This window comes from Myotis daubentonii, chromosome 2 (genome assembly GCF_963259705.1).
Source record: "Myotis daubentonii chromosome 2, mMyoDau2.1, whole genome shotgun sequence".
NCBI classification, from domain to species: Eukaryota; Metazoa; Chordata; class Mammalia; order Chiroptera; family Vespertilionidae; genus Myotis; species Myotis daubentonii.
Window position 1 is genome coordinate 211,769,474 of NC_081841.1, and position 13,173 is coordinate 211,782,646.

A 13,173-nucleotide genomic window follows, 5' to 3' on the forward strand; every position below is an offset into this window, starting at 1 on the left:
CAGTGGCAGGGGGCTTCTTCCTGCTTTCCCTTTCGCCTCCCTGCATTGTGCCTACATATGCAAATTAACCGCCATCTTGTTGGCAGTTAACCGCCATCTTGTTGGCAGTTAACTGCCAATCTTAGTTGGCAGTTAACTGCCAATCATAGTTGGCAGTTAACTGCCAATCATAGTTGGCAGTTAATTTGCATATAGCCCTGATTAGCCAATGAAAAGGGTATTGTCATACGCCAATTACCATTTTTCTCTTTTATTAGTGTAGATTGATTTAAGAGAAGGGAGAGGGAGAGAGAAACAGAAACATCAATGATGTGAGAGGATCACCAATCAGCTGCCTCCTGCACGCCCCACACTGGGTATTGAGCCCACAACCCTGGCATGTGCTCTGACTGGGAATCAAACCGTGACCTCCTGGTTCATAGGTTGATGCTCAACCACTGAGCCACACTGGCCAGGCAGCTCTTTTCCTTTATACAAGAGTAGATGGTGGAGGAATTAAAACTTAGTGAAAACTGATCTGATAACCCGTCATTAATCATGTATACCACTGTATCTGTACTTTGTTGTTTTGTTTTACAGTGAAAATATTCTTTTTTGTTTCTCTCTTTACATTTCTAAATTCTTTTGAACATAGTAAATGCATGCCATATCTCATACATACTATAGTTTTCTAAAATATGAAGAGAATTTGGTCTGATCTTTGTATAGTGTGTTAAGTTCTTCATTGTCTGTTTTTTTAAAATGTATTTTTATTGATTTCAGAGAGAAAGGGAGAGGGAGAGATAGAAACATCAATGATGAAAGAGAATCATTGATTGGCTGCTTCCCGCACATCCCCTTACTGGGGATCAAGTCTGCAACCCAAGCATGTGCCCTTGACTGGAATCGAACCCGGGACCCTCCAGTCTGCAGGCCAACGCTCTATCCACTGAGACAAACCAGCTAGGGCTTCAATGTCTGTTTTGATTCAAGGAAGATACTGAGAAAGGTTAAAACCCCAAAAGGTAATGAAAGTCTATAAATGAAACAAACATTTTAAGCTGTTTTGTGGAATCTATGAGAAGGCGTCACATTATATCGACAGAAGATTATTTTTGTGGGCTACTTGTAAGACTGTATTACATTTAATTTCAAACTATTCATTAATAGATTGCAAAAAAAATTAGTAAATTTATGTACTCACTCTGTATGTGTTTTTTGTGGGATACAGAGAAAAGATCAAAGCAAAGTTACTGAACTCATGAAGAATGCAAAAGTGAAAAAGCATTTCTGCCTTCATAGAATTTACATTTCAGAGGAAGGAGATGGAGAATAAACCAAATAAGTAAGTAAAATCTATTGTAAGTTGATGAGTGCTTTGGAGAAGAATAAAGTGGAACGGGAGATAAGAGGTCCTGGCAGAGAAAGTGGGATAGGAGTCTCTTTTAAAGAGAGTAATCAGAAAAGAACTCGCCGAGAAGATTCCGCCTGAGCAAAGACCTAAAGATTATGGGGTGACAGCCACTTGGGTGGATATGTGGAGTCTTCCAGGCAGAAGTAAAAGGCAACAGCAGGTGGAAAGCCCCTGAAGTGGGAACAGACCCTTAAGGTCAATGAGGAATAAGGAGATTTCTGCAAAGGAGAGGCTGGCAGTATAAGATCAGGTAAGGACACAGTGGGAAGAGGGGGATTTGAGGTGGAGCGACGTGGATGTGTTGAGTTTGAGCTGCAGATAAGACATTTAAGTGGAGATGATGAGTAAGCAATACAGATTTGAGGAATTACATCATCTATAGAAGATATTTAAAGGCATGCAACTGAATGAGATAACCGAGGGAAAGCAGACCAAGAACAGAATGTTCAAAGACTGAGTCCGGGTCAGGGGTCTAATCAAAAGAGATGGGGAAGGACTACCCCAGATGTTGTGATGCACGCATCTGATAAAGGACTCCTGTCTATCCCTTTAAAAAAAATCTCTGTAGAGCCCTAACCTGTGTGGCTCAGTGGATAGAGTGTCTAAAGGGTCCCAGGTTCGATTCCTGTCAGTGGCACATGCCCGGGTTGTGGGTTTGATCCCCAGTGGGGGCATGCAAGAGGCAGCCAATCAATGATTCTCTCTCATCATTGATGCTTCTATCTCTCTCTCTCTCCCTTCCTCTCTAAAATCAATACAAATATATTTTTAAAAATCTCTGTTAAATTAAAAAAAAAGATTTCTGGAGGAATTTTCTCACTTAGGAAAACTGAAAGTATCTTTTAAGGTTCATCATACACCTATCCAAAGAATGAGCAATCCACTTCTAATTATATAGAGAAGAAATGAGCATATTTTTCTCCAAAAGCCATAACAAGAATATTTATAGCAGCCCTATTCATAATAGCCTCAGACCAGAAACTTCCCAGATGCCATCAATAATGGAAATGGTGTCAGAGATCAAATAGAACGGTTACCTGGGTGAGGATGGGTAATGTCTGGAAGGGCGCACATGGGATACAATGTCTTCATTATTTAACTAGAGGCCCGGTGCCCAAACTTCGTGCAAGGGTAGGATCCCTAGGCCTGGCTGGCAATCAGGGTAGATCAGGGCCTTTCAGCTGCCAGCCAGGGCCTGCCTTCCCCTGGCTTCTGGCTGCCGGCCTGGGCCTTCCTTTGTTCTGCACCGCCCCTTGGTGGTCAGCACACATCATAGTGAGTGGTCGAACTCCTGGTCAGTCAAACTCCCAGAGGTAAAATTTGCATATTAGCCTTTTATTATATAGGATACTTAGCTAATACTTCAATAAAGGTTTTGCATTAAAGAATTTGATGAATGAATGGTTCTTACTCTAAGAATACCTGCTACTTCTTGTCAATATATGTCCTAGAATTGACATTTTCAAAGTTTATTTTTTTAACATATGGTCAGTTCCTGCTTACTATGTGCTAGACCAGTGGTTCTCAACCTGTGGGTCACGACCCCTTTGGGGGTCGAACGACCCTTTCACAGGGGTCGCCTAAGACCATCGGAAAACACATATATTATTACATATTGTTTTTATGATTAATCACTATGCTTTAATTATGTTCAATTTGTAACAATGAAATTTGGGGTCACCACAACATGAGGAACTGTATTAAAGGATTGCAGCATTAGGAAGGTTGAGAACCACTGTGCTAGACAATATATAGGCACAGGGAATACAGAGGTGAGTATACTAGTATTTAGCTTTTCTCTCTTCATGAAGTTTGCAGTGTAGTTTATTTGTTTTGAGCAAAGAATATTACTGTCACCATTTCCATATGAGGCTGGACCAGAATTCATTGAAATGCTCTCTGGCCCAATTTATATCATTTTAATTCCTTTAAACTAGCCCCTGTAGCCAGGTAAAACTTTATATATAAGAATGTCCTCCTCATCTCCAGAGGCTTAGGATGTCCAATTTTCTGGTTTCTAATAAGACATTGAAATTTGACCATATTTAAGCTCCACAAAAGGATAACATTTTATTGAGACCACATTTCATCAGGGCTTTTTTCTTAATGAGTGATTTACAAAAATGTGTGCTCTATATTTTCTCCCTTTAAGACTTATATGCGACACTATCAGTACTCCATATTTCTTTTGGAAGGTCATTATCTCTCCATCTTTAAATGTGAGAAGCATATGTCCAATTCAATCTAGTGCCTCCTCAAAAGAAAAAAAAAATCTAGTGCTTCCTCTTCATTGTTCTACACGAGTAATTGACCTTTCAAAGTGCTGACATCAGGAGGGTCTGGGATCCCCCTTTCTTCCAAGGGGAAAATGAAATGAAGAACAGAACTGACACTTCTTTAGAGTTCTCTTGTTAATCACTTTGAAAGATAGTCAATAATAATAAAATACACGTGTTAAAATTTAAGATGTTGATTCTGAAAATTTGTGTTGTTTATTCTCTGGTGATAATGATCTCATATTAATGTGGGCTTCTCTAAAGTAATAATGTGCTCTAACGCAACCATTTAGGACAATATGGTCACCAATCTACTTTCATTACCCACATGGGAACCTTATAAATCAATTTCTATGATCTTTGCAAATGAAGCTTGCTGGATGCCAGCTGTGGTAATATCTGTTCATTATCATCCTTTAAACCTCATTCTTTCTGTAAGAAGATATGCACTTTATGACTTTTTTAAAAATAGTTTAAGTTGTTCTGTTCATCCTCCTATGGGTCTCCTACAAGATTGTTGCCCCTCTAAGTTGATTTATAATGTAACCTTGAAATAAGGAGAAGCATTAGTTGACTGCTGTTTTAATAAATGGCTTGTCAGCTATTTTACTATGAAGGGTATTTTTTTGACTAGAGAATTTTCTAGTTAGCAGGCCTTTGAATTCTTAATTATTTAAAAAATCTTGGCTGAGCACTCTTGATTATGTCTGTCTTCTGTGCAAACAGATACTGGACTGTTAGGGAGAAAATTGCTTTGATCTGTTTTGATTGTAGATATTTTGATTTTGTCATGAACTTGCTGGTGATTAGGGGAGCTGGAAATGTAATAAAACCACTTTACATTTAACCTGTCAAGTACTTTTTTTATCGGTTTCGTTTACTTGTTTTGCAACCGAGTTAAATTATCTTAAGAAATCAAAATTTTTTAATGTGAATCTGCATTACTCTTAGCTTCTACAGTCAAATTTGATTAAGCTCACTTTTCAGTGAGTTTTTTCCCAACATGTACAATTGTCATTTCAAAATAATTCTCATCTATGAAACTTATCATTTAGTCTCTCCTTGATTCTCAGTTTCCACCTCCTTAATGACATCACAGTCTTCTAGCTACTCTACTAAGTAGAAAACTTCAGGTCCATTCAAGATGTTCCCTCTTCCTACATGTCACCATGGCCTGACATTTTACCTGAATATTTTCTCTCTCCTTTATTCCTGTATTTGCTGCCTTTCTTTCTTTTTACTTTTTTTAAAATATATTTTATTGATTTTTTACAGAGAGAAAGGAAGAGGGATAGAGAGTTAGAAACATCGATGAGAGAGAAACATCGATCAGCTGCTTCCTGCACACTCCCTACTGGGTATGTGCCCACAACCAAGGTACATGCCCTTGACCAGAATCAAACCTGGGACCCTTGAGTCTGCAGGCCGACGCTCTATCCACTGAGCCAAACCGGTTAGGGCATTTGCTGCCTTTCTTAAGGTTTTCAGTATTTCTTGCTTCTTTCTCCAGTCTTTTCCCCTGCTTCCCACAAACTCACATCCATAGGTTACACCATCGTGTTTGATATAACATGCAAATCTGAATTTATTGCTCTTCTGAGTAAACGCATTGATTTTTTTTAAAGATGTCCTATTTTATATATTTTTTAAACTATATTTTAGTGATTTTTTACAGAGAGGAAGGAAGAGGGATAGAGAGTTAGAAACATCGATGAGAGAGAAACATTGGTCAGCTGCCTCCTGCACACCCCCTACTGGGGATGTGCCTGAAACCAAGGTACATGCCCTTGACCAGAATCGAACCTGGAACCCTTCAGTCCGCAGGCCGACGCTCTATCCACTGAGCCAAACTGGTTAGGGCTTATTTTTTTTTAAAGAATGTATTCACCAACATGGTTCCTTTTAGCTGGGGAAATTTTTAGTGTGTTTATTTATTTTTTAAAAAATATGCATTTTTATTGATTTTAGAGAGGAAGAGAGAGAGATAGAGAGATAGAAACATCAATGATGATAGAGAATCACTGATCAGCTGCCTCCTGCACGCCTCCTACTGGGGATCGAGCTTGCAACCCAGGCATGTGCCCTTCGCCAGAATCAAACCCGGGACCCTTTTGTCCACAGGCCGTCGCTCTATCCACTGAGCCAAACCAGCTAGGGCTAGTGTGTTTATCTTTTATTTACGCTTTATAATTTGCCACATTTCTTGAAAATGAACTGTTCTTGCAACAAAAACAGTAAGCAACTACAAAACAAACTCTAACTACACCGTCGATGACTAGGTTCTATAGATGAGAAATTAAAGCTCCTAAGTACAGTATAAACATCCCTTTAGCACCAGGCCCCCAGCCACCTCTCCAGTTTCTCCTCTTGCAGTTCCTCTTACAGTCATTTGCTGCCTGTCTAGTGCTGACCCTCCCTATGCTCATTTTTTTTGTATTGGATTATTTGTCTTTTGATTCTTTTGTGTCAGTGATATTAAGTTTGGTGCATTGGTCACTTTATTACTTTTACTACTACTATGACTAATCAAGCATTTATTCAAACACCCAATAATCATTTATTATGTTCTGTGCCTGTACTGGAAATATAAACTCCAATAAGACTTTATTTATGTATTTGTTTGTTTATTTATTTAAATTCTTTTGTTGAATTTATTGGAACTGCATTGGTTAATAAAATTATATATTTCAGGTGTACAATTCTATAGTACATCACCCATATATTGTATTATGTGTTCAACACCCAAAGTCAAGTTTTCTTCTGTCACCATTTAACCCTTTAGCCTCTACACCCCCTCCCCGCTTTCCCTCTGGTAATCACCATACTGTTGTGTCTATGAGTGTTTTTATTTTTTGCTTAATCCGTTCACCTTTTTCACCCCAAACTCCCCTCCCCTCTAACAGCTGTCAGTCTATTTTCTGTACCTATGAGTCTGTTTCTATTTTGTTTGTTAGCTTATTTTGCTCATTAGATTCCACAAATAAGTGAGAGCATGTGATGCTTGTCTTTCTCTGACTGGCTTATTTTGCTTAGCATAGTACTCTCCAGGTCCCTCCATGCTGTCTCAAAGGTCAAAGATCTTTTTTTTTCCACAGCTGCATAGTATTCCACTGTATAAATGCACCACAGGTTTTTTATCCATTCATCTACTGATGGGCACTTGGGCAGTTTCCAAATCCTGGCTATTGTAAATAATGCTGCAATGATCATAGGGGTGCATATATTCAGTGTTTTGGGTTTCTTTAGATATATTCCCAGAAGTGGAAAGACTTTATTTTAATAAGGCAGATCATCTCAACAGCTGCTGTTTTCCTACTCCCCAATCCATCCCTTATTCTGATTTCCAAATGATTTTTCTAAAAAAGTGAATCTAATCATGTCACTCCCTTAATCCCCTCTATGCTTCCATGATTGGCTACAAGGCAACAGTCTAACACTTCAAAAGGGTTTACAAAGCCATCAGAATTTGTCCCTCGCTCTCCTCTAGAAGGTTCTCTCTCTTGTGTCCATCCGTACCTAAAGACTAAGTTTCAGGAAATAAGTGGGTCCTCAGCCAGAAATCTAAACCAGGTTTTTGGTGAAAATGAAAGAAATCCCGGGAGCTTTTTCTCTTAACTCTGGATCCTGAAAGTGATCTCTGAAACCTGTGACCTGAGAAAACAAGCTGTAGTGTGTTATCCTCTTGGCTTTAATGGGATCTTTAAATGTTCCAGCCTCACCTCACTTTTACTGCTAAGCAATAAAGGAAGAGCTATGTGCTCGTGTGTGGGTCGATGTTAAAGTGGAGCATGACCCTTTAAGGACAGTGGTGGCAGCAGCAGTAATTAATGGCATTCCTCCCCAGGAGGTGACCTGCTCAGGATGACAGAACCAGTTTGGTCCAGCGATATTGTTTCTCCCAGGTGGAGATGCTTCCTGCACCATTCTTTACAGACTGTTTTAGTTTCATTAAAGGCAGCTGCAGTTTCCTTAGCCCACAGGTAGACCAGTCTCATCTGGTCTAGAAAGACAAACTCACTACCTCACTGTGATGACTCTTTTATTTTTGTTTATATTTTTATTGATTTCAGAGAGGAAGGGAGAGGGATAGAGAAATAGAAACATCAATGATGAGAGAATCATTGATCAGCTGCCTCTCACACACGCCCTACTGGGGATTGAGCCTGCAACCTAGGCATGTGTCCTTGACTGGAATCAAACCCAGGACCCTTCAGTCCACAGGCCAATTCTATACCCACTGAGCCAGACCAGCTAGGGCTGCAGCCATCATTAATCTGCTATAAGTATAACATCTATTAGGCAAATGTACCTGGTAAAAAGCAAGATTTCACTTATCCATCCCCACACAAATATTAGTACTACGCCAAGTCCTTAGCAATTTACAATTGGTTGCCTTAAAGATGAGGTACTATTACTCATATTGTGTATAACTTTAACAATGTTTTGTGTATTTAATGGTTGATAATCAAAGTTCTCTAGTTTTATTACTTCTTTGATTTGTACACGTGCATTTTATCACCAACATTTTGAGTTACAGGAAGCATGTACTATGCTTTTTATGACGTACATCGGAGATCTTAAGAGTATTAAAAACTTTATTAATGCCCAGGGTATCATTCAGCCTACCTAATACCTTTGATTTACTGAAGTCACAAAAGTTATGTTGGCCTGGTGTGTGGATATAACTGTAGCCACATGGCGAAGCATGCCTTTGTACAGGTGTTTTCATATGTCTGGCCCACTGACATCTCAGAAACTCACCCCTGAGGTCAGAGAGAAGCAGCAGAAGACCTAATAAAAACCACATGTTAATCGTTAATGTTCATTTACCAAATCCTACTTAAACTCTTGTACTCTCAAAGCTAATTTCAGCCAATTGCCTTTTAATTATAGTCTCTTGCTCAGAGTTGCAAATATAATGGCTTTTTAATGTAACTTGCACTGTTCTGTGTCCAATGTAGGATGTAATCATGCAATTTCTTCAGTCAGAGTTAGTGCATTAGGTAATTAAAACATAAGCACATACAAATTTCTATGCATGCATATTCGGAAGGAAAGTAATATATGATAAACATGCTTCGGATAGAATTCTTTGGGGATAGAAATTCTATGTCTACCAATATGCTATACCATTGTATATTATACAGCGAAATGCAAAAATCAAGTATAACTCCTTGGGAGACCCGTGCACATATCACACCGAATAAAAGAAACTAGTGTAAAGTAAGAATGTAAGTGGTTTGACACACTTTTTACTATCTTATCAGTCTTGGTTCATATACTTAATCAATGCAGGATAGTTATCCATTATCTAAAATGTTAGGATGTGAGCAGACCCTCAGCCCTCTATCTCAGAAAAGTAGAAATGACCAAAAGGGTAATGAGATTTAAGATAATTTTCACTAATAAAAATAAACAATGTAACTATTTTTAAAAATCTTTTTAAGAGAGGTGATTGCTTTTGAGTAAGAATTGACATATGCATGGGTAATAGTTCTGATTTTTTGTTTAGCGAGCATGTATTACTTTAGTCAATTTATCCACCTTTATTTCTCAGGAACCAGATTTTATGTAAAAAAAAAAAATGCTTCTTTTATTAACTGTTTTTAAATTATAATTCTGATAACTATGTTTTAAAAATTATATTAAGCTATTTTCCCTATTTATACCATAATGTATTAATTGCCATCTATGCCCTATGTGTTTGTGGTACTGAGAAAGCAATGAGCATTTCTCTATTGTTATTGTCCTATTTGTCTTAAATTTTTTTTTTCAGTTTACTTTCTGTATTAGTTTGTATTGGTTTCAGATGTATAGCATAGTGATTCGACAATTATATACTTTAAAAAGTGTTCCCCCTGATATTTTCAGTACCCACCTGGTCCCATTCATGGTTATCACAGTATTATTGACTATATTCCCTATGTTGTACCTTACATCCCCATAACTATTCTGTAACTACCGATCTGTTACCTTCTGACAATTAATGTTTGGGCCATAAAAAAAGGTTGGGGGGTGGGGGGGTGGGCGGGAGGAGAGAGGATATTTGCGATGAATTCAAATACCAGCATGAAAACAAAAATACTTGTTCGTTCATTAGGATTTGTAAAATGCCAGTATCTGACACATGTAGAAATCTAGAAGGAATGATTTCCTTTTTCAGTTTTCTCTGGATATGTGCTCACACATTTTGTGCTCATTCTTCTTACTTAAAATACAAATGTAGATATTATATGTACATTTCTTTTGCAAAACATTAAGACTTCAGCTGACATATTCTAATCCTCTTTCCCCGCCCTCCACCCCCCACCCCCATTAAACTTACATTCTGAACAGTTTTAGGGTTCCTCTTTGGAAAAGAAAAACAAAAGAACATCCAGGAGGCTAGCCGAGTAGCACCCTATTCCTAATTCAGAGCTTGACTAAGCCTTGGAATCCAAACACAAGCTCTTTCTCAGATTGATGTTCCTTATGCATTTAAGCTTCAGGGTTGTAAATACTTCGCTTCTGTCCCCTCCAGTTCCAGAAAAAGTGCTCTATAGAAATAGACCAGCCTTCACACAGAGGAAGCCAACCTTGATCCTTCTTGTGCCCTGAGTCCCAGGTCTTAAGTTTGCAGCCTAAACCCTGCCATTGATTTTATCTAGTCTCAGCTGCTCTCTATCTAATCCTTCCCTTTGCTTGGTCTTCAGAGGTGCTATGTCCTAATTCAACTCCGAAGTAAAAATCTATAGAGTAAAGCAAATACTGCTGTCAAAGCAAAAACCAGACAAATATATATGCTCCATCATCTCGGTCAAATTCCCATCCTAAATTCTATACTTGGGTGTTTCATTCCAAGGAAATTCCAAATGTATGAATAGATTATTTATCCAATGTTCCTTTCAGTTTGAGATTCAGGACGCATATTCCTATAGAAAGCCATACATGTTTTTTATATTGTGGCATTTCTAAAGTCAAGATTAACCTTAAAGTTTGTTTGGTGTGCTGGTTTCCCCCCACCCCCTCCTGAAAGCTGTTACATTCATGGTATATATCTCCATTATCTCCAATGATGTCTTAAATCTGAAAATCAAAGACATATGGATATTCTAACTATATGATTATCTATAATATTGACTCTGGGGAAAAATGCATTCCAAGTTTAATGGCTGCATATTTTCTGTTCATTATAAGGTGATTCCAATGAGGGATTCAGTTTGTAAGCACAAAAATAAGTTAATCTTTATATTAGAGCTATAGTTTTATTTTTACCAGCTATTCCTGAATGATCAATTTTCCCCCTTAATAAGATTAGTTAACCATTTTCTCTAAATTTTCATTCCAAAGCATGTAAGTACCCCTTATTCTAATCCATCTATTAAAAACAACTTTCTCTTCCTGGTCAGGTAGCTCAATTGGTTAGAGCATCACTCTGGTACACCAAGGTTGCAGGTTTGATCCCTGCTAAGGGCAAGAATCAACCAATCCTATATAATAAAGGCCTAGGTGGCATCACGCCCTTGAACGACATCATCATAAGATGGGCGCATGCACCGCAGAGGTAGGGCCTGGTGGCCACTGTGCGCAGTGAGGCCTGGAGATCCCGCAGACCACGGCTCTGTGCGTTGCAGAGGAGACGGGTCACGGCAGGGGAGGGCAGTTGTGGGCAATCAGGCTGGCAGGGGAGCAGTTAGGGACAATCAGGCAGGCAAGTGGTTAGGAGCCAGAGGCCAGATTGTGAGAGGGATCCCAGATTGGAGAGGGTACAGGCCAGACTGAGGGACCTCCCCCTCCCCCACGAATTTTGTGCATTGGCCTCTAGTGTGGAAATAAGCCCCTTATTCAACAATTTGACTCATAACATTAAGAATTACTCTTTTGAAGTGAATTTATTACTGACCTTCCTGTTGGAAGCACATTCTGTACACAATGTTCTTAGAATGATTTCACAATGAATAGGAGCATCTTAGTAACATTTAAAAATATGCCTCACAGGGTTGCAACATTGATTCAAATATTCTTTCCTGAAAATAATCAATGAGGCATATTTGTCCCCAATCACTCTTTTGTTAAAATGCTTCCCTTCTATACATCTTTAAAGATTTTTTCCCCATCTTCTTCTTCTTATTTTTTATTTGCATGAGTTAAGATGTGAGCTTTCAGGTTATTTGACTGGACAAAGCTCCTGTGACAGCCTTCATAGGAACACACAAAAGCCCGCTCCCCAGTGTGGATGCGCACATGTGTACGCAAGTTGAAGTCGAGGGAAAAGCGTTTTCCGCACCCTTGAAAGGTGCACAGAAAAGGCCTCTCTCCGGTATGAGCCATAAAATGTCTTTTTAGTTTGCAGCTCTCAGGAAACGCTTTCCCACACTCCGCACACACGTGGTTGCGGGGGCCATGGACGAGTTGGAGGTGCTTTCTCAGGGCACGTCTCGTCTTCAGCTCTTTTTTGCATCCACTCTGAGGACAAACGAATTTTCCTGGAGTACCACATTCTCCATTTTCTCTTGGCTTGTTTCTAGCAAATTCTGCAGGCCGGGTGGGATCTAGCAGGCTAGCGTTGGGTGTTTCTCCAGGAGGAGGCTTCTTGCCTGTCATGTGCCCAGAATGCTCAACCAGTGATTTCTCTCCCACATTCTGTGGAGGAAATTCTTGTTTTGCCTCCTTTTCCATGTATGGCAAGGAACATTCAGAACGTGAGTTTGCATCAACAAAAGCCTGTTGAGAAAACTCTTGCTCTGGTCCTTCTCCCAGGCAGCCGAAGGACTTAAGAAATATGTTCTCTTCCCGGTTAGGTTCAGAAAACTCACCTCGTATGATGCACTCTATGTAACAGTCAGAGAAGGGGTCCTCTTCACCAACCTCGTAGCTGATCTCGTGGCCCCCGACTTCATCCCACAAGGCCCTCATCACGGCGAGGGGCTCCTGCTGGGCTGGCTCTGGTGTGGCTGGGTTTGGCTTATTCTCACCGAGGGCCCCTCTGCCCTGGCCTTTCCATCCACGTGTCTTTGCCCTTGTATTCCGTTGCTGCTCCATGTCGTCCTGTGGTTCCTCCTCAAAGATTTGCACCAGGATATATCAGCCACTTCCAGGTAGCAGTGATCTGGGCAAGTCTTCAGCAGGTATCTGCTTTGAAATAATAACGATGAGGTAAAACATTAGAGCCATTGTCAGAAAATGACCTAAAAAATTAGCCTAGAACTTTCTTCACTAATGGAATGACTACATTTAACCCCGTCTTCCTTGACAAACTCCACAAGAGAGTAAGACAATGAGCTCTGATGTAAGATACGGGTCATACCCCGGTCTTACCTGGACACCCCCACTGGGGGTCCCTTTGTTTATTGGGCACTCACTCTATGCAAGCCCAGGTCTAAGCTGCTCATGGGTGGAAACACATCTGTAAGTAACACATGAACACACTCATAGAGTACACTTTCTCATAAGCATATGAAATAAGTCTGTATGACATCTGTTATAAGATAAAGTGCTATAGGATAATATAAGGGGCGGGTAGAA

General features: G+C 39.6%; 1 protein-coding gene across 1 annotated transcript; it reads right to left on the reverse strand.

The window, feature by feature from the left end:
• Positions 1 to 11,583: 11,583 nt before the first annotated feature.
• ZFP42 (ZFP42 zinc finger protein) lies at positions 11,584 to 12,775 on the reverse strand. Its single transcript, XM_059681110.1, has one exon. It carries the CDS (start codon positions 12,688 to 12,690, stop codon positions 11,776 to 11,778), a length of 915 nt encoding a protein of 304 aa, XP_059537093.1. The 5' UTR covers positions 12,691 to 12,775; the 3' UTR covers positions 11,584 to 11,775.
• Between the last annotated feature and the right edge of the window lie 398 nt (positions 12,776 to 13,173).